Genomic DNA, 24,552 nt, shown 5'->3' on the forward strand with positions numbered 1-24,552 from the left:
CTTATATCAGGGCTGTTGATTTGTGCTAGACTTGAACACTTGTATTAAGTGGGTCGTTTTATTCTCAGGTTGCCCCAGTTAGTGTTGCATTAAAATCAGTGAAGGGATCTGCACACAAAAATTACCAAATAAATGAAAAGACAGTCAGACAGTCAGATAGATAGATAGGGAGGCAGACAGTCATTCATTCAGTCAGTCAGTCAGACAGACAGACAGACAGACAGATAGATAGATAGATAGATAGATAGATAGATAGATAGATAGATAGATAGATAGATAGATAGACATACAAACAGACAGATTGTGAGGAAGACAGTCAGTTAGACAGATAGATAGATAGATAGATAGATAGATAGATGGATGGATGGATGGATGGATGGATAGATAGATAGATAGATAGATAGATAGATAGATAGATAGATAGATAGATAGATAGGATGACTTTTTTCTCCAGACAAAAAGTCAGATAAGTTGATAGCTAGACAGACAGTAAGATATCCAGACAGACAAAGAGATTGATAGCTAGACAGGCAGACATACAATTAGATTTCCAGACAGACAGACAGACAGACAGTCAGATAGATAGCTAGACATAGAGATATATAGGCAAACAGAGACAGACATACATACATACAATAGAAATAAAAAAATAACACAGCAAACATCAACATCAGCAAATATTGAGGCTGTTGTCACTTCTTCTATGTATGCCCTGCCCGGGTGTGCGTGTGTGCCTGCGTGTGTGTTTGAAGCGTGTTTCGGTCAGCAGGGGGCGGTAGAGACCGGTTCTGCGGTTCTCCAGGCTCTGCTCTGCCCTCTGCTGTGATCTCCTCCCTCTCAGTGTGTGTGTGAGAGAGAGAGCCCGTTAGAGACACGCGAGATCAGTCCGTCAGCAGTGTTGTGTGTGTGTGTGTGTTCGTGGTGAGAATGCGGCGTGTAGCCTGGGATAAAAGTTGCGGGTTTGAGCTGAGCAGTGCGGGACTGAGGAGGAGGAGGAGGTGATCAGCGCGGGACTGAAGCAGAGCGGCTGAGAGACGCGGAGGAGAAACTCAACTAGACGCTTTGTTCTCTATAGAACGAAACCGTTACATCCCGGGCTGTGGGGTGTGTGTGTGTGTGAGAGAGAGAGAGAGAGAAAGAAAGAGAGAGAACATGGATAACACAGAGAATGGAAACAAATCCGAGGACGAGCAGGAGTCTCCCGAGGACGAGGAAGTTGATCCGAGAATACAGGTAGAGTGATGTCGTAATAATAAACATGGGGTAATTAAATAGACCTCGGGACCTTTAAAGTCATGGGGATGTGTTTAATAAGCATAGCACATAAACAAACAGAGCTCACATACACACACCAGGACTGCAACAGGTTTTTCAGTTCAGATTGACTTCATTAATTTGAGACAGGGCTTGCTGGTTGTTATAAACATACATGGTGGTGTAGTGGTTAGCACAGTTGCTTCCACCTCTAGGGCCGGGGTTCGATTCCCACCCCTAAAAACAAACTGTGTGTATGGAATGCATGTGCTTGGTGGGTTCAAGCAGATTTGGTTAATTAATGTTACAAAATTAAAAATATTGTGTGAATGTTGACCGGAGGTCCTATCACTGTTATAAAAATTTGAATAAATACACCCATCCACCACGGTTCCTAGGTGGATGGATGGAATGTATAAATGATATTACTAAAGATGCAGAATTTAAAATCAAATATTGATCAGTGTATATATGTTGTATAACTTACACATAAACATAGCTACACAAGTTAAACTATGACCTTCAATATTAGCCTGAACCTCATAATGATAAGAAGCTTAATTATCACAGGTCGTGGTTTACTCAGTGTACACACTTGTACAAGGTGACTTGTGTTGTGGACTGCTGGTTTGTCACACACTACAGGCTACACTTGTTTATCACGTTACTTGCTTTTCCCTCACCGGAAAACCCCCTAATGATTCAAGAATAAACCTGGGGCTTATTTTAGGAGGAAGCAGACCTTCTCAAAGTATGCTAAAGATATACCTGCAGACGGAAAGATACACTTGCAGACGGAAACACATGCCGAGCTGGTCAAACTTGTTAACTAGTTAGATTTTCCTTTGGGATTAATAAAGTATCTATCTATCTATCTATCTATCTATCTATCTATCTATCTATCTATAATTTGTGTCATCTAAGTGCTGGGAAAAATGATATCTGTTGTTCTTAGGGAAATAACACAGCAATAAAACAAAAACATTTATTCGTTCATTCATCTTTAGTTATTGGCGAGAAGTTGGGAGTTATGAGCACATCCTGGGAACACTGGGTTTAAATGCTAATTAATCAGCAAGGCACCATGCACACACGTACCCATATGCCACACACATTTACAGACTTGCATATCTAAAAGACTTTAGTGTGGGCAATCAACCCACTGGCATGATTTTGGGAGGTGCAGAAAACCAGAGAACAAGAAAAACATCAGACAGATTGTAACTTTGAGATTGTGAGGCACTACTACTTCCTTAAACAATTATTGGTTAATTTATTCAAATACTAACAAAGCTAGGACATTACGGGGCTGCTGGCCTGGCTTGACTGTGATTTTGCAACTCTTAGTCCCTCTGCCTAACCTGAAAGAGCTAGACATTATAAAAAGACTCTGTTTAAAACTACTATTAAAAATGTTGCTTTCCATGTATCCACCCTTCTCAATTAAATAATTAGACCAAAAGTATGTAAAGTGCTATGTTGTTGTTGTTGTTGAGGTAAGATTGGCCTGGCTGAGCTGAATCTTGGATTCATAGCTCCTCCAGATTCATAGTTTCCAGATGTGATTCAACTTAAGCTTCCTTTCACTTCTTAAACCTCATTCCATCTTTCTGTCACGTCAAAGGGAGAGCTGGAGAAACTGAATCAGTCGACGGATGACATCAACCGATGGGAGACAGAGCTGGAGGTAGGTCTAGCATGCCTCTCCTGTGTGCTCATTTTTGTCATTTATTTATTTATTTATTTATTTATTTATTCATTCATTGTTCAAACAGTTGCTACAAGAACGACAGAAGGGAGGACCTCGCGTTTAAACTGGCTCTGACCTCTCGGGCTTTGTCTGGATCAGGGAGAGGAAATCATTTATGTGTGTGTTGTAGAAATCCTGCGAGTTGTGCTGCCAGTTCAGGAAGCAGCGAGTTCTGTGGAAAAGTAGTAGATTAGGGTGTTGTAGAAAACCCCCCAAAAATGATTACATCACAAGATTTATATCGATGACTGAAGACCGCCTGTAATAGGGTTTATAAATTAGGAGTTTTAAAAAGGTTGAATTATTTTGCTGTGTACTAAATGTTCAGTCCTGCTATCTGAAGTAGTATATTCCACACACTTTGAAACTGATGCATCTCCTCTGAACAGCCTTCGGTTTAAACCCTGCTGCTTTTAAATTCATTTTGAACTGGAGCGAAGAATTATGCAATAGCAGCCACCCCATTAATCGTCCATGAGAGGCAGGATACTCTGAAATTAGAGGAAACCTCTATACTGTAACTTTGAGCTCAGAGGAAGGAAATGAGAGGATGTAGTCTCTGAGGTCAGATTTGTGAGGTCAGATGACCTGGCAATGAGAAAGTGCCAGCCCGCAAAACATTGGAGCAAATTCAAGTTAACTATGTGGCATGTCGTGTCCAGATTAAAATCCAGCTTTGTATACAAAAAAAAAAATCAAGCTCATTCCTTTCCCTGAAGGCAAATTCATATTATTTCTACGGAATCAATTACTTCTGTACTAGTGCTGAATTAAGATTACCAAACCAGCTTGTTTAAAGGAAAGCGCAAAGCACGACAACTGAAGTGTTTGATGTCTTCAAAGTACATAATAGGCATAACATCCCAAGTTTATCACAGAGAGGCATTCATGAACATATACCACAGGCAGCGTGGGATAAATGAGGCGTACAGCGGAATGCTGTTTCTGGCATTTACACAGTATGTACTGTACAGGCTCTACCATCAGTTTAATCACTTTCTCCATTCTATGGATGTGGAGATGGGGTAAAATTAGATTGTAAAAACAAACCTTGGCAGATGGTGGATTGTTGTGCCTAAATAACTGTAATAGTTTGAAATGGTTTAGATGGAGTTTTACATTACTTATGCTTAAACTACGGTTTGACCTTGTGCTAATGATAGATTAGCCTAAAGTTTAGCAAAGATGTTAAACCACATGTGCCCAAACTTGTATAATAGTTTACTACATTATCAAAATGTTGTCTTTTGAAAAGCACTTTACTTTTCTAAAAATAAAACTAAATAATGTTTATATAAGTGCAATATATTGATTGTAATTGTATGTGTAAATAGTGCTAAAGTTTTACCTCAGACACAAGAAGTAGTGAGTAGAAATGTACAAGGTACACAGCATTTTAGTTTGTCTTTAAAGATATTATAGTCATTTTAGCTTGAGTTTAACTCTTGGTTTTTTTTATTTAAGAAAAAGCTTCCCAGTTTATTACCATTTACTCAAGCTAAAGTATTAGCATAAGCTAGTTATCACACTGATATCAATATTAGCTCTTGCTAGCATGGCACTAGTTTAGACCTTTATGCTACTTGTAAATACCTCAACAGCCTCATGCCTCAACAGCCTTATGCCAAGGTTATCAATAAATCCCATTGCAATTAATGGATGTTAAAGTTGTATGAGTGAATAGTAGGTGTACTTAACTTCAAGTAAACTTGGATTCATATTTATTAAATAAGGAAGAAGCTACCTTGTAATTGCACTGTAAACTAGTGCCTTATTAAAGGCAGACAATCTTGTTCGGTTTGTGTAAACTGTAAGACAACTGTAGTGTAGCCTAAAGTGCCTAATTAGAGGGATCCAGATCAGCTTTTTCTGACTTTTATCCAAATAAAATGTACCTAGTTATAAGATTTTCTCGTTTCAGAGTTTTTAACCTGAAACTGTTTGTTGTGGTTTGACTGGTGGATAATACTTAAGTATTTTTTTTAACACATGATCACTTCAAGTATATTCCTCGAATCCCTGAAAGTTAATCTATTCACACCTCTGTATGTTATGTCAGGACTCCAGGCAAAGGTTTCGAGCTATCCTGGTGGAGGCCACATTTAAGCTAGAAGAGCAAATCAGGAAGATCGGCAAAGCTGTGGAGGAGTCCAAGCCCTACTGGGAGGCGCGGAAAGTGGCTCGACAGGTACAGTCACTTCCTGAAATACATCCTTATAAGCCTGAGTGCCAACAAACAAACAAACTCGATGTTCTTTCTCAGCTTGTAGGTATTTCTCCTGAGCACAGGAACTGCTTATGTTTTGGAGAGTTGGGACAAGTACCTAACCTTCCAACCCACGTTTATAGTAACATTAAGTATGAAACCAAAAGTACAAGAATGAAACATAGAAGAAACCTTAGATTTCACACTCATGTTACTGTATTTCCTGATGGTAAATAGGAGCTCGTTTTACCAAGGAAAAAGGGAAAAATCTAGCAATATATATATACCTTAAATCTCTGAACAGACGAGGATGAGTCAAAAATCATTCACACTCCTGTTATATTAAAACGTCATTTGGCCGCACTGTCATATCAGGGTGGCACGGTGGTGTAATGGTTAGCACTGTTGCCTTGCACCTCCAGGGTCTGAGTTCAATTCCCGTTACTATGTGCATGGAGTTTGCATGTTCTTTCTTTGTATAACATCAGTTCATTTGTAACTGTAATACAAGCGAAAATGATTGCCCCACTTGTAATTTTTTGTGGTCTGAGGGTGTACCTGGTGCCAAAACAACTTACGGAAGATCATAAACAGAAGTGCTTGGAAATCTGTAAATTTTGACCGATACTCTAAAGTGAATGTTTCGTAAAGAGAAGCGTAACTAGCTAAATGCTAATATCCAGCTGTTTTAATGCAAAATACAAACTGCACATAGCAGCAGATAGATTATAGTGATGGCATCAGTGTTAATCTGTTAAAGTTTAGATTTCTTAGGAATTTATACTGAAGCTGTCTGATGCTTTACTGCCTTATGTCATTCCAAATGTACAATTGTAAGGAAATGTAGTGACGTTTGACAAAGTAGTGAGTAGAAAAGTATGTTAGTAAAAACTTCTTTTTAACAGAGTAATGGTTCTTTGTTCTTTTTCATAGTGGGTGTTTATTTTTTCTCACTAGACCTACAGTAGGACAAAGGGGTCAAAACATACCTTATCTGACTTACCTGAGTGTACATGATAGATATTTTGGAAAATTAAATGAGGCATTGAGAAGTAAGGCTGCTAGTCCACTGATTACACAGAATGCGTGGAACAGGCAGTTGAGGGTTTTTATGGAAATGAGATGCTTTATAGATAAAGGAAAAAATGCTAAGTGGTCAAACTGTGTACAGAAAATTTCCTTGCAAAGATATTTGCATACAAATTTAGAAAGTCTAATGTTTTATATATGGAGATATATTTTCATACTTCATATTTCTTCATTCAGTGCAGCACGGAAATGACCGTTAACTGACATCAAATATGCGTTCTGACAGACCATTGTTTTTACATACCAGTGGGACAAAAATATATCTGCGTGGTAATTTCAGACCATTGTGGTGTATTATAGTCTCGTGAGCCAGACTTCTGTAGCCCGCGAGGCTAAAAACAGAATGGCATGAACCAGGGCTGGGTAGTTTGGTGATATTGTGGTTGAATTCTTGAATCAAATCTGTTGGAAGGTGATAATTATTGTTTTGTAGTAGCAGCTCTGAAGATAGTGCTGACAGTAAGATAAATCACGAAACATTGCTGCTTAACATCATGGATATCATGGAGTCATCAGTGTCAGCATTTTGGTGATAGAGGAAGTTGCATATCTTTGGTCTTATTATCTATTATCTATTATCTGCTGCTAGAAATTTAGAACGTTCTGCATCATTTTGCCCCAGATTTTCTCTCTAATTTATTCTTATTCGATTTCCACCCATCGTGTTAGGATCCTCCCCCATCGTCAAATGCTGCTACCAACTGGGGGAGGGGATTGGGGGGGGGAACAGAACTAACACATTCCTTCGAGGCACATGTTGTAATTTTTTTTTTACTCATTTCTCTTTGAGGGCTATATATGTTTCTGTGGTACGAGAGAATAAATGTATAATAACTCACCTACACAATGAAACTGTAACTAGCAGGATTCTAATAACGATCACGAGCTGAAGCTGCAGTCTGCAACACACAGCGTGGGCCCAGGCTGAGGATGTAATAACCGAACCTGTCACTTCGTTTCATAAAGAAATTATCTGTTAAGCTTACCGGGCCTTTCCTATTTCGAAATTTTCTTGTCTCGGTATGTGCGAAAGTGTTTGATGTGTCATATTTCACAACCTGGTTACTTCCTGGCTAAATATTTTTCACTACGAGGCAAATTTAGAATCTGCAGTTCAGATTTTGCGTATGTAGAAATCCTCTTTGTAACCTTATTTTACATTCAAAGATTAGATTCGGAGGATCTGCATTTGTGTACCAGCCTGTAACACTAAATCAATGTTGGATTGGATCGGACACGTACATCACAGTAATCAACAGAGATGTTTATGCTTGATAATCATGTCTGGGATGTTTCATATAGAGTAACTCAGTTACAGAAGCTTTCTGTAATTAAGAAGATTATTTTAAGAGCGTTAAGAATTTCAGAAAAAGAAAACAAGTTGTATTATGTTGCTTGAGACAATACTTGTAGCAAAAGCATTGCTCCACTTTCAGTTCACTCCCACAGATACCCTCCCTATCTCTAGTCCTATCTTCCCTCTACTCCTTTCCCCCTTGCTTAACACAGCATCTGTGCTCGGCCCAGCAGGAGGGAGAAACTGCTAGGTGCAGATTAATGCAGGAATCATTTGTTAGCCGGTAGAAACTAGAAACCCCTAGTTCATGGTTTACAAGTGAATCTTTAGAAAGAGGTGCAAACCTCAGAAATGCAGAATACACCATCAGAAGGCACCATGTACAGTCTCATTCACTCCTAGGGCCAAATTAGAATTGACAATCCACTTACTGACATGCTTTTGCAAAATGCAGGAGAAGAACTTGAAGAGTACATGTGAAACGCAACATAGACAATAACTAGAGCTGTAAGGAGCACGAGAAACCACCAGGAAAAAACAAAGAGACCTGGTACACCTTAAAAACCAGAGCGTTTTTATTTTTATTTTTTGCATTACTATGTTTTAATAAATATATAGGGGTCAGGATTGTGCAGTATAAAATGACAGATCCATTTTTTAGCTGGGCAATATGATCAGATGAACTGATTTTAATTTCATTTAAACCAACTATACAAACATGACTGAGCAAAAAAAATTAAAATGGGTCAAATAGCACAGATACATACTGTATGATCACATGTTTTTATGGTTGTTTTCGGTTGTTTCTATGTCCAAAAAATAATAATACTACGCTCATTTGGTAATTTGCAAATCATATCTGAAAAGCACAATTTGATGTTTGAGGTCTCCCCTGTCGACACACTCCGCAGGACTTCTATATAAGCAGTTTTTTTTTTTACTCGGATCCGATTGGTGTAGAACAGGGTGTAGAAGAATATGAGAGATTTACAGCATTTCGAATGGAAACTATGAAGAACAATGCTGCAGAGGACAGAAATGATTTTCAGCTTGGCTCCGGTTTAAGTGGAGAGACCTTTTTGGGGAAAAAAAAAAAAATCAGGGTCTGCCCTAGTGTTAGTATAAGGAAAAAAAGAGCTGAAATGCTTCCCTCTGAGAAATGTTTGAGGATGAAGGCACAGCATTAAAAATCATATCAACTGATGAAGAGACTGGATGCACAAGGATGCTATATAGAAGGATGCTGGTGTTAACTAGTGTAATTGTTATGTGGTGTTGCAGAATTGCATCTTTTAGGCTTGAAATAGCAAAGACTGCCATCTTCAGATTACAAATTAGTAATTAGTCTCCAAATGTGAAATCATCCTCCGATCTCTCTCACTGTAATCGAACCTGCATAACGAAATGTGGCCCCTCCTGCGGTGTTTACTTCCAACATCATAAGACTTCTTTAGTAACCCTGAAGCTTTGAGAGAACAGAATGGCAGTGTAGGATAGATATGGGATTAGTAACTCCGTCATTAATTCAGCACTAAACAGCAGCTGTATGACACGTATGAATTATACTGTTTATACGTCAAGTGTGTACGTTAAGGGGTAAGGCAGGGTTTAAAGTGCAGTGACCTGTCAGTGTCAGAACCTGTAGGGGTGACTGATAAAGGGGTTTCCCAGACGTCATGCCAACTTACTCACTCTCTCTCTCTCTCTCTCTCTCACACACACACACACACACACACACACACGCACAGTTCTGTTCTGAAATTACTTCCGTCTGCAAAAATGAATTAGTTAAAAAAACAAGAGAACTCACTGCCTGGAGCCAAAAAAACAACAACAGCACTTTACTTAATCTTGTTTTGTTCCCCTGTTTAGACATTGGAGAAAGACAAGAACTTTTAAGATTTTTTTTTATCGATCTCTATTACCATTAGTGAAGAACATGATAATTTTTTACAAAATGTGCAAAAAAAACAACTAACATCTAAAAGCAGATCTTAAATAAATGCATATTTTTGTAAATTGATTTAGTAAATTCTTCAGTCTGGATGGTATTTTTTTAAATGTACACAGTAAATTTGCTGTGTCTTTTTATAGAGATTCATTTTCAGTTTTGTTGCACCGGTGTAGCACGTGAATACCACGAAACCACAGTGGAAGTGTTAGTTTTTACTGGTGACACTTTCTTTGATGTCTCTTTTATCTTTCCTCCTTACAGCTTAACATTTGCAGTTTCTTAGAATAATCTTCCATCATTAATATTTGAAGTCGACAGTTTTCAGTTCTTTTTTCAGTGCAGTGAAACGTGTCGACATTTGCGTTTGCACTAATCACATGCTCCAGCTTCTATTTAAAGATATTTAGTAAAAAAAAAAAAAAAAAACTTGCACATTTTTCTCTGATGCCTGGTTGTCAGGTGTGGTGTTATTTTTTCTGTGAAAAACTGATAGCATGTAAAAAGCATGGAGATGCCTATAGGGCAAAAAAAAAAAAGCAGGTGTGTCATGCTGATGAAGGCTGAAGGAGTGTTTTGCCAGCAAACTGCTGACCGACCAGTGTTATTCAGCTGTATCAGGAGCTGTCAAACACACACACAGACACACACACACACAAAATAACACAAGCAACATTTTTTAATGAGGTGGTGCACAGTGTGAATTAATGTGCCTTACAAATTACAGCATTCTGACTAGCTCTCATAATAGCATCATGGCTATGATGTAGACGAGAAATCCATGTTTTTCTATCACAACTGGAGTACCCAGGGTGGATAGAGTTCATTAAAGTGCTTTAAAAGTTTGGGATTAAAACTTACGGCACTATATTGGTCAAATCACAGTGCACACTTGTGCGACTTCATATAACAGGACACATACAGTACAGTGTGGTGTAAAGGTGTAAAGTCTCATAGTTTTTTAACTGTATAGGACTTAGCTTACATGAAATTCCTTTCTTATAAAGGTTCAGATAAGCGACATAACATGACTGAATTGTGTTACCAGTTAGATTTTAATGCTGAATTATTAATGATGAATTTTTATCTTTAAATAAGACAGTAAGACAATGACTCTGAACAGATGAAGGATATGACTGGAATCTGAACTAAGCGCAAGAGACCGTAAATAAAATGAAAAATCTTATACGTCTCTGAATATGTCTCCCTTTCGGGGATAATGTCTCTACCCCCATGTAGCTTGTCTTTCCACTGATGATCTTTCTCCAGTTGATGATCATGCCTGTTATTATATAAACCACATCAGAGAATCTGCTGAAGAAGCTGAGCTAATTCAGGTTTAGTCACTAAACTTTGATCAGCTAAATAGATTCTATTTCCATTACATGCCGCTATTTTAGAACTCATAGCAAAGATGTTGCGAGCAGTTGTGCTTTAGTTAAATAAGGCCTGCATGAGAAAGCCACCTAGTCCGCACACACCTTTGTGTGTGTGCGTGTGTTTGTGTGAGAGAGAAACAGAGTGTTTCCATGTGACTAACCTCGGTTGAGTCCTCTAAACACCTGTCGGTCTCACTGTAGAGTGCACACTTACTCAGCAGTGTCAGACAGACAGGTGGCTCTGGACATGAGCAGCTGTCACTCCTAGACAGGGGCTTGAATGACACCTCCCCCCTGTTAAGCCAATCACAATATCCCGTTTGGTTACACCACAGTCAGTCGCTGAGATTAACTGTGCCTTGAACAAATTCATATATAGGTCATTAATAATGCCCGTGTTACATTATCCACTATGGACTGGTGTAATATGCATACGTCGATTTTTTAATACTCCTTCTCGTGTGATATTGCTTAAGTATAGAAAGATTCATCATGTCAATGATTATGCGTTACTTCACTGACATTAGTGTGACGAACACTTAGTGTGCATGGAGAAAACAAGCTCCAGACTCGGGCTGGATGCCTGCAGAGTGCACCAAGGTGTCAGTGACTAATAAAGCGGACAGTGTGTAGATACATTTTATATATATATATATATATATATATATATATATATATATATATATATATATATATATATACTGTATATATGTATATATATATATACAATAAAAAGGGGAAATAGTGAATTGTGGGAAAAACATGTGCATTTCTTGTAAAGTTCCAATGACTGGATGTGGTTTAAATGTGCTTAGTCATCTCAGAGACGTCTTCCAGTTGCATTTAGATGAATAACACATATATATGCGGTCTGACAAGCAAACACCAAACGGGCAGAATGAGAGACATGGAAAAAATCGTTTGCCCTTTTTCCCCTTGTGTGCAGATTGGGATTCTGTCTTTAATCTTTAGTCTATTTAATTCATGCACATGTGCACACACACACCCACACACACACACACACACACACACACCCACACACCCCCCCCCCCCCCCACACACACACACACACACACACACACACATCACATAGTGCAAACTGACTGTCCTCTGTTGCTGGCAGAAAACTTGCTGCCCATGATGGCACATCTGTTCAGGATCTCATACTCTATGACCTTGTATGAAAGATGCACACGAAATGGTCTGGTCAGGCCACTAATAAGAAAAACAAAATAAAAAACAAACACCACAGATGTATAATTTTTAACCATAAAAAATAAAAACTTTGACTAAATATACGAATTTGTTTCTAAAACACAGTGCCGTTTGGCTCTCATTAGTGCACTCCTGGATTCAGCCGAGGTCAGGCTCGACTTCCTGCTGCTGACCACAGACACACAGGCAAAAAACAAAGGCACATGCACACATACAGTACACATTCACACTTTTTTCTCATTGCTGTCACAATGCTTTAGTGATTTTCCTGTCGAACCCTATCTTAGCTTTATTGTCTGATCCACCATTGTAACATTTAATGCAACACACAAAACAGCTTTTAATATTGCGCACATGACTGCTGTTCTCCTGAATATCAGCACTGCTGCTAATTACAGACAAAATCACCAATACTGAGAGTGTGATGCCACTTTTATACAGCAGGTCTCTGAACAAGATATTAATATGGTGTGTGTGTGTGCGCGTACGCATGTGTTCGGACACCTATTGCAAAACACATACATACTTACACTTCTATTTATGCTTGGTGACTACAGTAGGTTATTTAAATACACCTGACACTGCAGCTCATTCTGTTTATTCTGATCTGACTCCAACACTACACCATGCTGCTATTACTGCACTCTTTCACTTAGTAGTGCACAAAATACATTTGCACCAAATACTATATATTTACTGTCCAAGTATCTATATTGTCTTTACCCATTTTTAGATATTGAGATCGGTTTCTAGTGTGTGTGCAAAAAATAAGTAGGAAAAAACATTCTCTGCTTTTCCTAATGTGGCCTAATGTGTCATATAAGAAGTTTGAGGTGTGAAAAAGAAAATAGTTATGTGAGAGGTATGTATTTCAGTTGAGGCATTAACACACACACTTTGCCTCCTCTCTGAGACTTGTGCTAACTTGGTAAAGAAAGATTAAAATCTGGGACCTTGAATAAATGTTCGAATGATGATTCTAACGATTTAAATTGACATCATTTCCCTTTCTGCACACACAGGGCTTGGCTTTATTAAGGGCAATGTCAAGGTCAACGTCACTACCTTGTCACTTACTCCCCTTCAGCGTTTCAGAAATGATGCCGCTTCCTGAACATGTCAGTTAAATGTGGTTGTCTGTGTGGGTTTTCTCAGAATTATGAGGTTTCTTTTTAATGATGCACTATGGTAGGGTGAGAAATTAGTGTTCAGCGTGTTCTCCCACCCTGCTCGTAACCTGGTCAGACCCCTCACATTATGCAGCGTAGAAGCCTGGCTGTGGTTGCCTTTTTTTTGTTGTTGTAAAAAGCGACTATGGTTTAAAGATGAGCAAGACACTAGGAGACACATTGTCAATATCTGCGTGACCTGCTATGGATGTCACGTCAGAGATGCAGTGCTTCCACATCCACATTTTTTAAATAGGTTGTGACTAGTTATGTGGCGTGAAGCCGATTGTCTTTAAGAGCAGCCGAGAATCCACTTCCTTTTCTGCGTACGGGGTGAATGAACTTGTATTAAGCGGGCTGGCAGCAGTACAGAGGTTCATCCGAGACTAGGAAGTAGGTGAAATCGCGGGAAATGCCGGGGTGTTCCAGGGCATTGATTAATTACGCGTTTCCATATTTCAGAGCCAGAAATCTTATCACTTTCCTGTTTTTTCTAACTTAAATGAATCAGATCATCAAACTAATTTAAATATTTCTCAGTAATAAACTAAGTAAATAGAAATGCAGTTTTTAAATGATGATTTCTTTTATTTAGTGTAAAAGCTGTCCAAACCTGCCTGGCCCTATGTGAAAATGTAACTGCTCCCTTGATAATCATGAATGAACTGTGAGTTTTGAAAAGCTCAGTTAAATTTCACTTGCCACACCCAGGCCTGATTACTAACAGACCTGTTGAATCAAGAAATCACTTAAATAGAATCTGTCTGACAAAGTGGAGCATTCTAAAAGATCTGAAAAAAAGCATTACAATCAAGAACCAAATTAATTGATATGTATTATCCTGAAAAGGGCAAATACTGTACATCTTCACGGCAGCGTAAATTTATCTTGAATGTTTTTTTTCCCTCACTTTAGGAACGTCAAATGCTGCAGGACATTAGAAAACCTTCCAAAGTTCTGCCATTTAGAGAAAACGGACAATTCTTATGAAGTCGCCATTTTAAAAGTTTCAAATTATTGAGCTGCATCAACCAAAGAAAACAACTAGGAATATTTGAAATTGCTGGAGCTGAGTTAAGAACTTGTCAATGCATTATAAAAACCTGGAAGGATAGTGATGACCCATTGACTTTGTGGGGGAAAGAACACTTGGTAAAGCTGCATGGTAGAAAGATCAACAGTAAAGGCCATAGCTATATTTAATAGTGAAAGTAATAGCATTTCCATACACACAGGGTGATGAGAACTTACAGGGAGAGTAGCTAGTTATGGCTAGAGCAAAATTTGTTCTCAGAAAACTATGTGAGCATCATTCATAGCAGGTGACAGCTTTGCTCTTTACATTTTCAACTTCGTCAGCACTTCACATATTGTAATGTACACTGGACCATGATTTTCAACACTTCACTGGTGTGTGTTTTGAATGCAATAAACCTTTAACTGAAACCCTGCATTAAGGTTCTCATCAGAGTTAATCAACACCCTGGTGTAATTCTTTGTCAATATGTGTGAAGCAATTTCCACTGAAGTCATAACTGCCTCATGCTGTAAAAATACTTGCAGAAAGTCTGACACTAAGTATATTTCAGAGGGAGTGGGTGAAACGACAGCAAAGAACTCGTGCCTCCTGATGACTGGTTAATGAGCCGGTTCTTTTTCTGGGTGGCACCGGGTTTCCTCCTAGGAATATGTTATGTTAGTTATGTAATAGTTGTAATAACACAGTCCCAAATAAGTTTAGCTACTAAAGACATTTTAGTGGAAATTAACTGATTCGTCTAGCATCTCTGTTATCATCCAAATAAAACGCCAAATTACTTAAACACCGATGGTACACAAGAGAGTAGCATCAGATCTGCATATAACGTGGCTCGGGTTTAATGTCCGATGCCCTTCCAGATGCAACCTTCCCTTTCTATTCAGGATTGACACTGGCACTAAGGATGTCCTGCATCCTGTGGACGGGTTTGGGCGTTGCCGGAGAATCAAACATTACAGAATTAAAGGTCCTGTATTTTACTACTTTCTTAACAAGGTGTTATAGCTCCATCAAAGTGTGTGTGTGTGTGTGTGTGAGTGCTCTAGATAAAATACCCTTCAGATAATGCAAGTTTTCATGCCTCAAACTTCCTTCGTGTCACTTTGTGTCTGTGTTAATGCTGAGAAACTAGTCAGAGAGGGTATCCCTTATACTGTACGTTTATAAGTAAAGTAAACCTTAGGAAGTTACCTTAGTTACCTAGGTTAGGAAGTTGGGGTCAGAGTGCAGGTTCAGGCATAATACAGCACCCCTGAAGCAGACAGGGTTAAGGGCTCAACAGTGGCAACTTTGTGGAGCTGGGGCTTGAACCATCAACCTTTCAATAAGAAACCCAGAGCCTTAACCGCTTTAAGCCACCACTGACCCTGAGGTCACATTAAGACTCCAGCCACCAAACAAAATAGGGGCCAGAAATCAGAAAATGTTTTTTTTCTCATGGTTTTTGTTTTTACATGACCACTGGAGACCCATCTGAAAAGTGGAAAGTTTTGCATAGTTGGTGGCCTTTCAAAGGACCTTGGCAACCTGGTTGTGCCAACATTATTAGTACATTAGACAGAACATTTATTGCAGCTAAAGCAGCATTGTTTAAATTGACTTTCTTTTAATAATTGATTGATTTCTCTTTACAACTAAACTGAATTAAATTAAACTTAGTTGTTAACTGAAGTCATTAGGACTGCATTAAAGGAAAAATACACCTGTATGGTTCTAATTAAATTTGTGAAATGAGTTTAGTGATTCTGGTGTTAATGTGTTGAACGGTGCTACATTTTCTTTATTAGCTTGAGAAGTGAGTGGTTGTCATAGTTAGACATTCCTGCAGTGCAGTTATGATGTAGGAATATTTCCAGTGGTTTAAAACAGCCCTGGTTTGTTGTGAGCTCCAAAAGAAAAAAAAGCGCAAGAGCTTTAAGGCAACATATTAATGTAGAATAGAGAATAATATAGAGAATAATAGAGAAATTAATCATAGAAGTATTGGAGATTTTGGCGCAAATGTTGAAAACAAAGTCACAGAGGGCATTTAAGCTTCTGTACAGTATTCCTGGGAGGCCAGCATTTCAGAAATGAAGGAGGAAGTTTGATCATAGCTCTGGCGTAGAGAGAAAACTTTCTACCTTAAAGATATTCAAGCACTAGTGAAACTCTGGGATGAGTGTATTAGTGTATCAGGGGACTTTATAGGGAAATGTAGGGAGTTTTTACTCTCATAACTTTGCTCTGTTATCCTCCACAATCAAAAGTCCTGGTTTGACTTAAACGCGCTCCATAGTTAATAAGACACAAAATGAAAGCGAAAAACTTTCATGTCAGAAATCCTTACCACACTTAGTGAAAGCTCACAAAACTTTATCTTGTTATCTACACAATCGCTTGACTCGGAGGTCAGTGTGAATGTTTTTTCCCCAAGCGTGTGGTCATAAAGGCGAATCCAGTATGACGTAAATTCAGCATCCGTACATATAGGATAGACTTTCTCAGGCTGTTCCTTAACTGTGTTTTCTCATGCTTGACCTTGGATATTTCAACAGCAGGCCCCTCTTTACATAAATCACTCATGTTAATGGTGTTCACTGAAATCGCTGGGGAAACACTATTTATTTGCCTCAGTTGCTGGTCTGATGGCGTAGATGATAGAAGGGGCAAATCACTGGTGACAGAGTAATCCCTGTGTATTTCTTAAGCATGTTAAAATGGAAGGTGATCATATCTGAGAGTTTATCCCCGGAGAACGGCTGAGTGTGTGTGTTACATAACAGCAGAAGTGTATTACAGTATTACACGCATTGCATGTCTGTCATTCAGAAATTTATGAGCGAAGGTTTCAACAATCACAGCTTCACACACACACAGAAAGCATAAAATCGCTCCGACACTGTGGTTCCTGCCAGGGTTGCCAGATCTTCTGTGGCGCTTGCCTGATTAATGTGGGAAGGATTATTTTTATGAATTTGATTATTTACAGTTCATTAGATAAGCCGGGGAATATTATATGTGTATGTGTGTTGTGTGTATGATTATAATTAAAGTGGTATATCAGTAGAAAGGTATTGGACTCAAATGTGAAAGAAAAGATTAATGTTTTCCTGTATGAGCATGCATTTACTTGTTTATATTAAATTCGGTATAGTTAATAGTACGAGACGATTTGATTTTAGGAATTTTAACTGTGAGAAAATGCCATGCTTTTACCTAGCGAGTGTTGGAGTTTATTGGCTGTTTCCTGTCACACGGACCTGGCAACCCTGGTCTCGGGTTCCATTCCAACGCAAACTGCAGCTGTGGGAAATAATCTCATAGAGTGTATTGTTCAACAGAATTAAAGGTCACGATTATTCGATACCGCCTCCGAGCAAACAAAGCACAGCTATACAGTATTGTGTACGCGTCATTGTGTGTAACCCACTCGAATCATCATGGTGTTACCTCATCTTTGGGTCACTTTGTTGAAAGAGTCTCCTATGTCCATGAATAAGAGCTTATGTTTCCTCAGTAGGCTACTGTCGTTTGGTTGCTTTTTCCCCAGAGCCTTCTACAATGCCAGTGGTGTAAAACAGGCCAAGCGTCATCGCTTCCTTTCAGGAAAAAAAAGGACAAAACTATTTGAGACATTTGAGTTGGTGACTGAATTGGATGTTCTATTACAACACAGCTGTTGCAGCTGTTGTCTCATTTTCATGTGCCCTTTCTGAACAAGTCTGATTATGTTCCATGTACGTAAAACATGAACAAGTGCTTGAGATTCACCTTAGAAAAGCTGCATGATCCCTATTAGAAGAAATGCAGGATTGGGGTAAAGTTAACACCCTGCTGCCCAAATTAGTGATTCTTCCCTGAGGCTGTGTTCGATGCAGATACGCTGTCAGAGGCACTTCTGAAAGCAGCGAGTGTGCGCAGCGTGCTTTGTAATGGTAATACCCTGATACAGGCTTTTTATTTGTGATTTTTGATGTGCCGAGAAATGAGATGTGGGATTCAAGTTAATCCGAGCTCTCCATTTCTCCAAGGCTCGGGGAAAGCATCCCTGTCAGCAACCCTGTGTTATATCTCTCTCAGGCTTCGAGCAGGAAAGCTTTAAAAAAAATGTACGTTTTTTTTTTATTTTTTAAAAAAAAATTTTTTAATTTTAGTTATTCTTATGAAGTCTTTAGCAGATGATATGACTGAATAATTCACGAGAGATACACAGAGCAGAAGCAGCTTATAAACAAGGCTAATTTTTTGCATTGACACAGGTATGCTCCGAGCAGTACATATGGGGGGATGCGAAGATAAAGGAAATTCCAACCACATTCCTTTGCATGTTAAGCTGTAGATAAGGGCTTTGTTTTGGGAGGTGGGCATGTTAAAACACCAGCTCTGAGACTTTTCATATCCTCCCCAGACTCAGGTGGAAGCTCAGAGGGCCACACAGGAGTTCCAGCGATCCATCGAGATCTTGCGAGCAGCAAAAGAAACCATCGCTCTAGCTGAGGAGAGACTTCTAGAGGAGGACAGCCGGCAGTTTGACTCGGCCTGGCAGGAAATGCTCAATCACGCCACCCAGAGGGTAAGACAGGACACATGAGAGAATGTAAACTACTGTTCATATTGCACTCATACCGCTGTATTACCACCAGTAGGTTTTACTGACAACTCTTGAATTTTTCAGCAATCCATAAAATTCTGGATAACCAAACTCTAACCAAATGTTCTTTGGCTTCCTCACTGCGGTCAGCCGATTTTATGGTGTAGTCCTTTCCTCATTTAAGTGTCATTTATATGATTAGATTCATATGCTTTTCTGTAACTCTGTAATTAGTTTGTAACATATAAAAGAGTTTTTTTTTTGTCATATGCACATCCTTTGTGTGCCAACACTTTTGCCACATTTTCAGGATAATAGTAAAAATGCTATGAATTATTAGAGACATAATTTTGCCAATATGTGGGTTAAAGAAAAGGTGGAAAGTCGTTCGAGTGGAAAATCTGAATCATTGCGCATGTTTTTTTCATGAAATTACAAGGGATGTTTGGGTAAAACCGGGACTTTTGATTGTTTAGAATAACAGAATACAGTTATAAGAGTGAAAACTCTTTTTTTCAATATATAAACCCTCTCTATACTAATGCACTTATCCTAGTGTTTCACTAGTGCTTGGATAAAATCAGGGTGGAAAGTTTTCTTAGTATACCAGAGCCATGATCACTGGCCTCCCTGGAACTCCTTTAATGGTCCCACCATGTGAAAATTGCTTTAGAACTGTACGGGTGGACAGGGGCACTGTACAGGGGCAGTGAGCGCCGAGCCACCTTAGAAAAGATCATCATTCACAGACTTCTTCTGTAAATGTCAGTTGGTTTTACTCCTTTCAGTCCAGGTTTGACTTGAACACCCCTTGTATTTTTGTTTATTCTCTTAAAGGTTGCAAATACTTCTGGAATTTGTCCCTATTATGAAAGTTATTATAGTTACTTAACCACAAAAGCATCTTTTGGATGAACTGCATGTGGAGTCTACGTCATCTCTCCCACATGAGTGTAAAGTCACCTAGCAACAAATACAATACAGAACGAGTCAGAGATTAGTCAAACCACAATCATTACGTTTAGGATGAGTTTAACGCGGCTAGATCTTAGTACTGTACCAGTGACATTTACCAAGACTGTTTCACATGTGACATATATTTCATAATTCCTGTGAAACAGCTGGGTGCATCTTAACACATGTGTACTGAAATCCATGGCTGACTTTTGTCACACATTTGCTTGTTGCGGATAAAAATAACCATAACCACACGAGTTCATAAAACAGGAACTTGAAGATTGTTAATACTTTTTGCGCCGCATCGCTGCAGGTGATGGAGGCGGAGCAGAGCCGGACACGCAGTGAACTGGAGCACAGAGAGACGGCGGCCAAAAACAACGCAGCCATCAGCCACATGAGACAGCTGGAGAAGAAACTCAAGCGCGCCATCAATAAGTCACGGTTAGTGATCCAGCTGTGTTTAGGCTCTCTGATGCAAAAGGGAGGAAAGAAGAAAGAGGAATAACAGAGGCATGACTCAGAAATAAGAGAAATTGTCTATTCCAGCACAGTTTACTGCTTCACATGGTTTATACAGCTTTTATGATTCTTGGAGGACCAGATCTAATTACATTAAAATGATTTAACAGATTATTCATATTTAAAAACATATATAATAAATATTATATTTTTCTAAATTGGCAAAATTGTATGTTAGTATTATTGAGGCCCTTAACCCTCAACTGCTCAGATGAATATTAAGACAAAAATGTAAGTCACTCTGGATAAGGGCGTCTGCCAAATGCCTAAATGTAAATGTAAACATACAGAACCCACAGATAGTACACACAATCATTCAGCAACACTTCTTCCACATTACAGGAACTGGCCTGGAAGTTATTGCCAGTTATTTGGGCCATTAAGGGAGTTCTTGGAAGGCCAGCATTTCAGACAAGAAGCAGACAGTCCGATCATGGCTCAGGCGTACTGAGAAACTTTCTTGATGGTATCCGAGCACTAGTGAAATGCTCAGATAAGTGCACTAATGTAGCAGGGCATTATATCAAGAAATAAAAGGAGTTTTTACTCTTTAAACTGTGTTCTGTTATTCTGCACAATCAGTCGCCTGGTTTGACTTGAGCGCTGCTCTTATTTCTGTACTTAACCGCTCATTTAATTATTTGTTATTTGTTTTATGCACTGATTTATACTTTATACTGTATATCCATGTGTATTTATTAGTTATTTTAGCACAGAAGTGACATAAAACTTTCCCATGTCTTGTAGATAAAGTACACAAAGTTAAACAGCATGCAAGTTTACTTTCAGTTCATAAGGTTTACAGAAAGTGGTTAAGAACTGCAATCCAGAAGTGGTTCTTTGCCTAGGAAGCAGGAATAAAAATATGTCTCACTCGTGCCGTTGGCGGTGGTTGCATAGTGAACATTTTCCCCCCTCATCCCACCCTAGGGCCTCACTGTGTTTCTATTCCTCTGCCTGTGCTGGTGTGTGCAGGCTGATGTGCTCCAGATGTGCGATCTCTCACTCGCTTTCACAGCTCAAGAATGTTTGAGTGTTATTCTGGCTGAGCTTTGCTGTTGCCATGGCAACTACTGTAGAGTGTCTGCAGGTCTCAACTCAAACTCCTCACTCTTTTTTTTCTGTCTCTCTCTCTCTCTCTCTCTTTTCCCTACAGGCCATATTTTGAATTGAAGTCCAAATATTATCTCCAGCTGGAGGTAGGTCAATTTTCTTTCATTGGTTACACTTCATGCCTGTTGTTGTTTGTTTTTCAGCTCTGTGTTTGTCTGAAATTTATATTCATGTGCTTATGGAAGATGTAATGCAATCACAGCTATGGTGAATTCCGGCGAAAAAGACTTGCTGTTAATTTGCACACGTATTATTTCTGTATACTTTCCCACAGCAACTGAAGAGAAAAGTGGATGAGTGCCAGGCTAAACTGTCTCAGGCCAAACTAGAGTACAGGACGGCCCTGCGCAACCTCGAGACCATCTCAGACGAGATCCATGCTCGCAGACGTCTCACAGCCATGGGGCCCCGCTGCTGCGGAGTCGGGGCCGAGAAAGACGTAGGAGCCGGTGATGACATCAGCAACTTCAAAATGGAGTCCGATGGCATATCCAGTGAGTGCGCTCAAATGGCAGTGGAAAAGTTTGTGTATGCGATCTTCCAGCACAACCTGAAGGCTTGTTCATGCTCTGATGCAGGTGTGTGTGTGTGTGTTGTAGTAATATCAGAGACCTTTGAAGAGGAAAACTGTAATGGTTCTGCCTCGGATGAAGATACAGAAACCCAATCCACCTGCAGCCTGAGCGCCAACTCTGCTCCTTTGGACGTTCCCTGTCCATATATCCCTTCCTGTTCATCTCTGTACCCTCTTCTCTCATCTTCATGTCCTTTCCCTTCCTGCTCCACGCTTCCCTCATTCTCTTCGTGCCACAGAGATGTGCCACTACTCAGCCCGGGCTCATTGGAGGGCTTTGAGAGTGTCTCGCCTGTTTTGGGACCTCGCAGTGAGTGCAGCGGTGCTTCATCACCCGAGTCACCCGAGTGTGAGCAGGAAAGAGGTAAAGCATCGTGACACTCTTTTTTACTGTTCATTTAGTTAGAGAATTAAAAATACTACCTGCTTGTTGATGGTGTATCGTGGTCACTTGTATGCTGGTTGGTTTTATACCAGGAAGAAAAAAAAGTTAGAAGAAAATGATTAGATAACGTAACACCACAAAGTATTTTCAATAAAAATATAAACTGTGTGTGTGTTTAGGGGAAAGAGCAGAAGGTGCGGAGAAAAAAACAGTAAACACTACACGGCCCAGCAGGCAGAAGAGCACTACCTTGGAGGTGGACGTGAGACGTCTGTCTCTGCAGCACCCAGAAAAGAGTGAGACGGAGACGAACACGGATGCAGAGACGTTTAACGCCGCTGCTCCTCTGCTGCTGCTTAACTCGGTTTAAACTAAAAGAAGGACCTGATCGGATCTGTCCGAGCTCCTAAGTACTCGTGCAAAAGTGTCCGTCGTGTGTCAAAGGAACCTTTTGTCCAGCCCTTCTTATAGACTGACAGAGACTAAACAGAGACTCACTGAGGACGAGAGGGGAAACGGTTTAAACGAGGAAGCATAAGACATATAAAGGAATGTGTATGCAGTCATTTGCCTAGATGTGTTCTGGGTGTTTTTCGGTCACATAACAAATGGCCACGTCTTCCTGATCTGCATATCACAGTGCTAGAGTGATCGCATTATTCCTGTGTGTTGACGGTGTTAATGTGTGTAACATGTGTCAGCGGTGTTGAATACTAGGCCTACATACTCTTCTCTGTATTTAATCCTACATGTTAGTCTTATGTGTTATTATAGGACTATGAACTAACGTAGCAAAGGAATCTATATTTATATTTAGTCTTGTTACCAGTGACCAATGTGTTCTCGTGGGACATTAACGTATTATTATTATTATTATTATTATGTAATAAACATGAACTTGGGAAACACAACATGCTAAGTGTATTAAGCTCCAAACACACAGACACACACACACACACACTGCAGCTACTGCGGTGTAATTAAAATCATCCATGTTTAATATTCCAACTGACTCTGGCACACACCACAGCCTCGTTCATGCTTTAGTCAATTTTCATGCTAAATCTGACTCCCTATGCTGTTCTTCTGGTTCAAGTAAAACCCACAGTTCTCACTTTCTCACACACATGCACACTCACACCCCCCACAGCAGCATTCTTTTTATAAATTGGGTCAGAGGGAGGCAGCCTCCATACGCCAACTTGATTCGGAAACTATGAAATGCTGTTAAATTCCCGGTCATGAACGCAAATAAAAATTTGCTTTAAGCTAAAATCCTTACATACAGTAATATTTAACTGTTCAAAAATAGAGGTCCCTACTCAGAGAGAAATTGCTAGGCCTTATAATCACAAGCAACGTACTTCTAAAGGCTGGATGTCTTTTAACAAAGTGTGTATAGTTTACAGTGAAATATCAAGTTCTCACTATTTAAGATTCAAGAATTTTATGTCGGGTACAACATGCAATTGCACCAAACTCCAGACTGTGCAGATTATTAAGAAAAGAAAAACCTAATAATAATAAGAGGAATAAAAAAAATTAAATATGTGCAAGACTATGATATAAATGATATACAATATAACAGAAATTATACAGAATATGTTATCTGTGATATGTGTGCAAGGACATTTAGGGTTTAAGAGAGAAATGACTCAATGACTTAACATTTCCATAGCATTCAATAATATTTATTGTCAATTTTCAATTGACAATTTTCTGTGTCTTACCTATCTATAGACGGGAAACTAATGCATTGATCGGCACCACTGATTGACGTGTTTAGCCATACCCACCTCTGCTAGATTACTGGTACATTAATTATTATCATTTATCAGAAAACATCAGGGTCCGCCATTTCATTGCCTGCTGTACAAGGACACGGGACTGGAGCCTATCACAGTGGACTCACACTCATTCACACAAAATAAGCCATTCGAAATGGCATTTAAGCCTATTCTTCATGTCTTTGGCTCCAGGAGGAAACTGGAAAACCTGGAGGAAACCCACTAAACACTCATGCAAACTCCAAACACACACAGACCGGAAGGCGGGACTTGAACCCTCGACTCTGGAAGT

At 39.3% G+C, this 24,552-nt stretch overlaps 1 protein-coding gene across 1 annotated transcript; it reads left to right on the forward strand.

The window, feature by feature from the left end:
• The first annotated feature begins 885 nt into the window (after window positions 1-885).
• On the forward strand, window positions 886-23,378 carry sh3bp5a (SH3-domain binding protein 5a (BTK-associated)). The gene is made up of 9 exons (XM_053492938.1): window positions 886-1,233; window positions 2,879-2,941; window positions 5,064-5,192; window positions 18,740-18,904; window positions 20,193-20,323; window positions 21,558-21,600; window positions 21,789-22,008; window positions 22,114-22,452; window positions 22,653-23,378. The coding sequence occupies exons 1-9, from the start codon at window positions 1,153-1,155 to the stop codon at window positions 22,841-22,843; spliced, it is 1,362 nt and encodes a 453-aa protein (XP_053348913.1). The 5' UTR covers window positions 886-1,152; the 3' UTR covers window positions 22,844-23,378.
• The last annotated feature ends 1,174 nt before the right edge of the window (window positions 23,379-24,552 follow it).

This window comes from Clarias gariepinus, chromosome 3, assembly GCF_024256425.1.
Source record: "Clarias gariepinus isolate MV-2021 ecotype Netherlands chromosome 3, CGAR_prim_01v2, whole genome shotgun sequence".
In the NCBI taxonomy this organism is placed as follows: Eukaryota; Metazoa; Chordata; class Actinopteri; order Siluriformes; family Clariidae; genus Clarias; species Clarias gariepinus.

Bases quoted from the DNA above. Each gene is read 5' to 3' on its own strand.
- sh3bp5a (XM_053492938.1), top strand. From the start codon at position 1,153: ATGGATAACACAGAGAATGGAAACAAATCCGAGGACGAGCAGGAGTCT. The intron at 1,234-2,878 runs GTAGAGTGATGT...GTCACGTCAAAG, and splicing joins AAGTTGATCCGAGAATACAG to GGAGAGCTGGAGAAACTGAA. The intron at 21,601-21,788 runs GTAGGTCAATTT...ACTTTCCCACAG, and splicing joins AATATTATCTCCAGCTGGAG to CAACTGAAGAGAAAAGTGGA.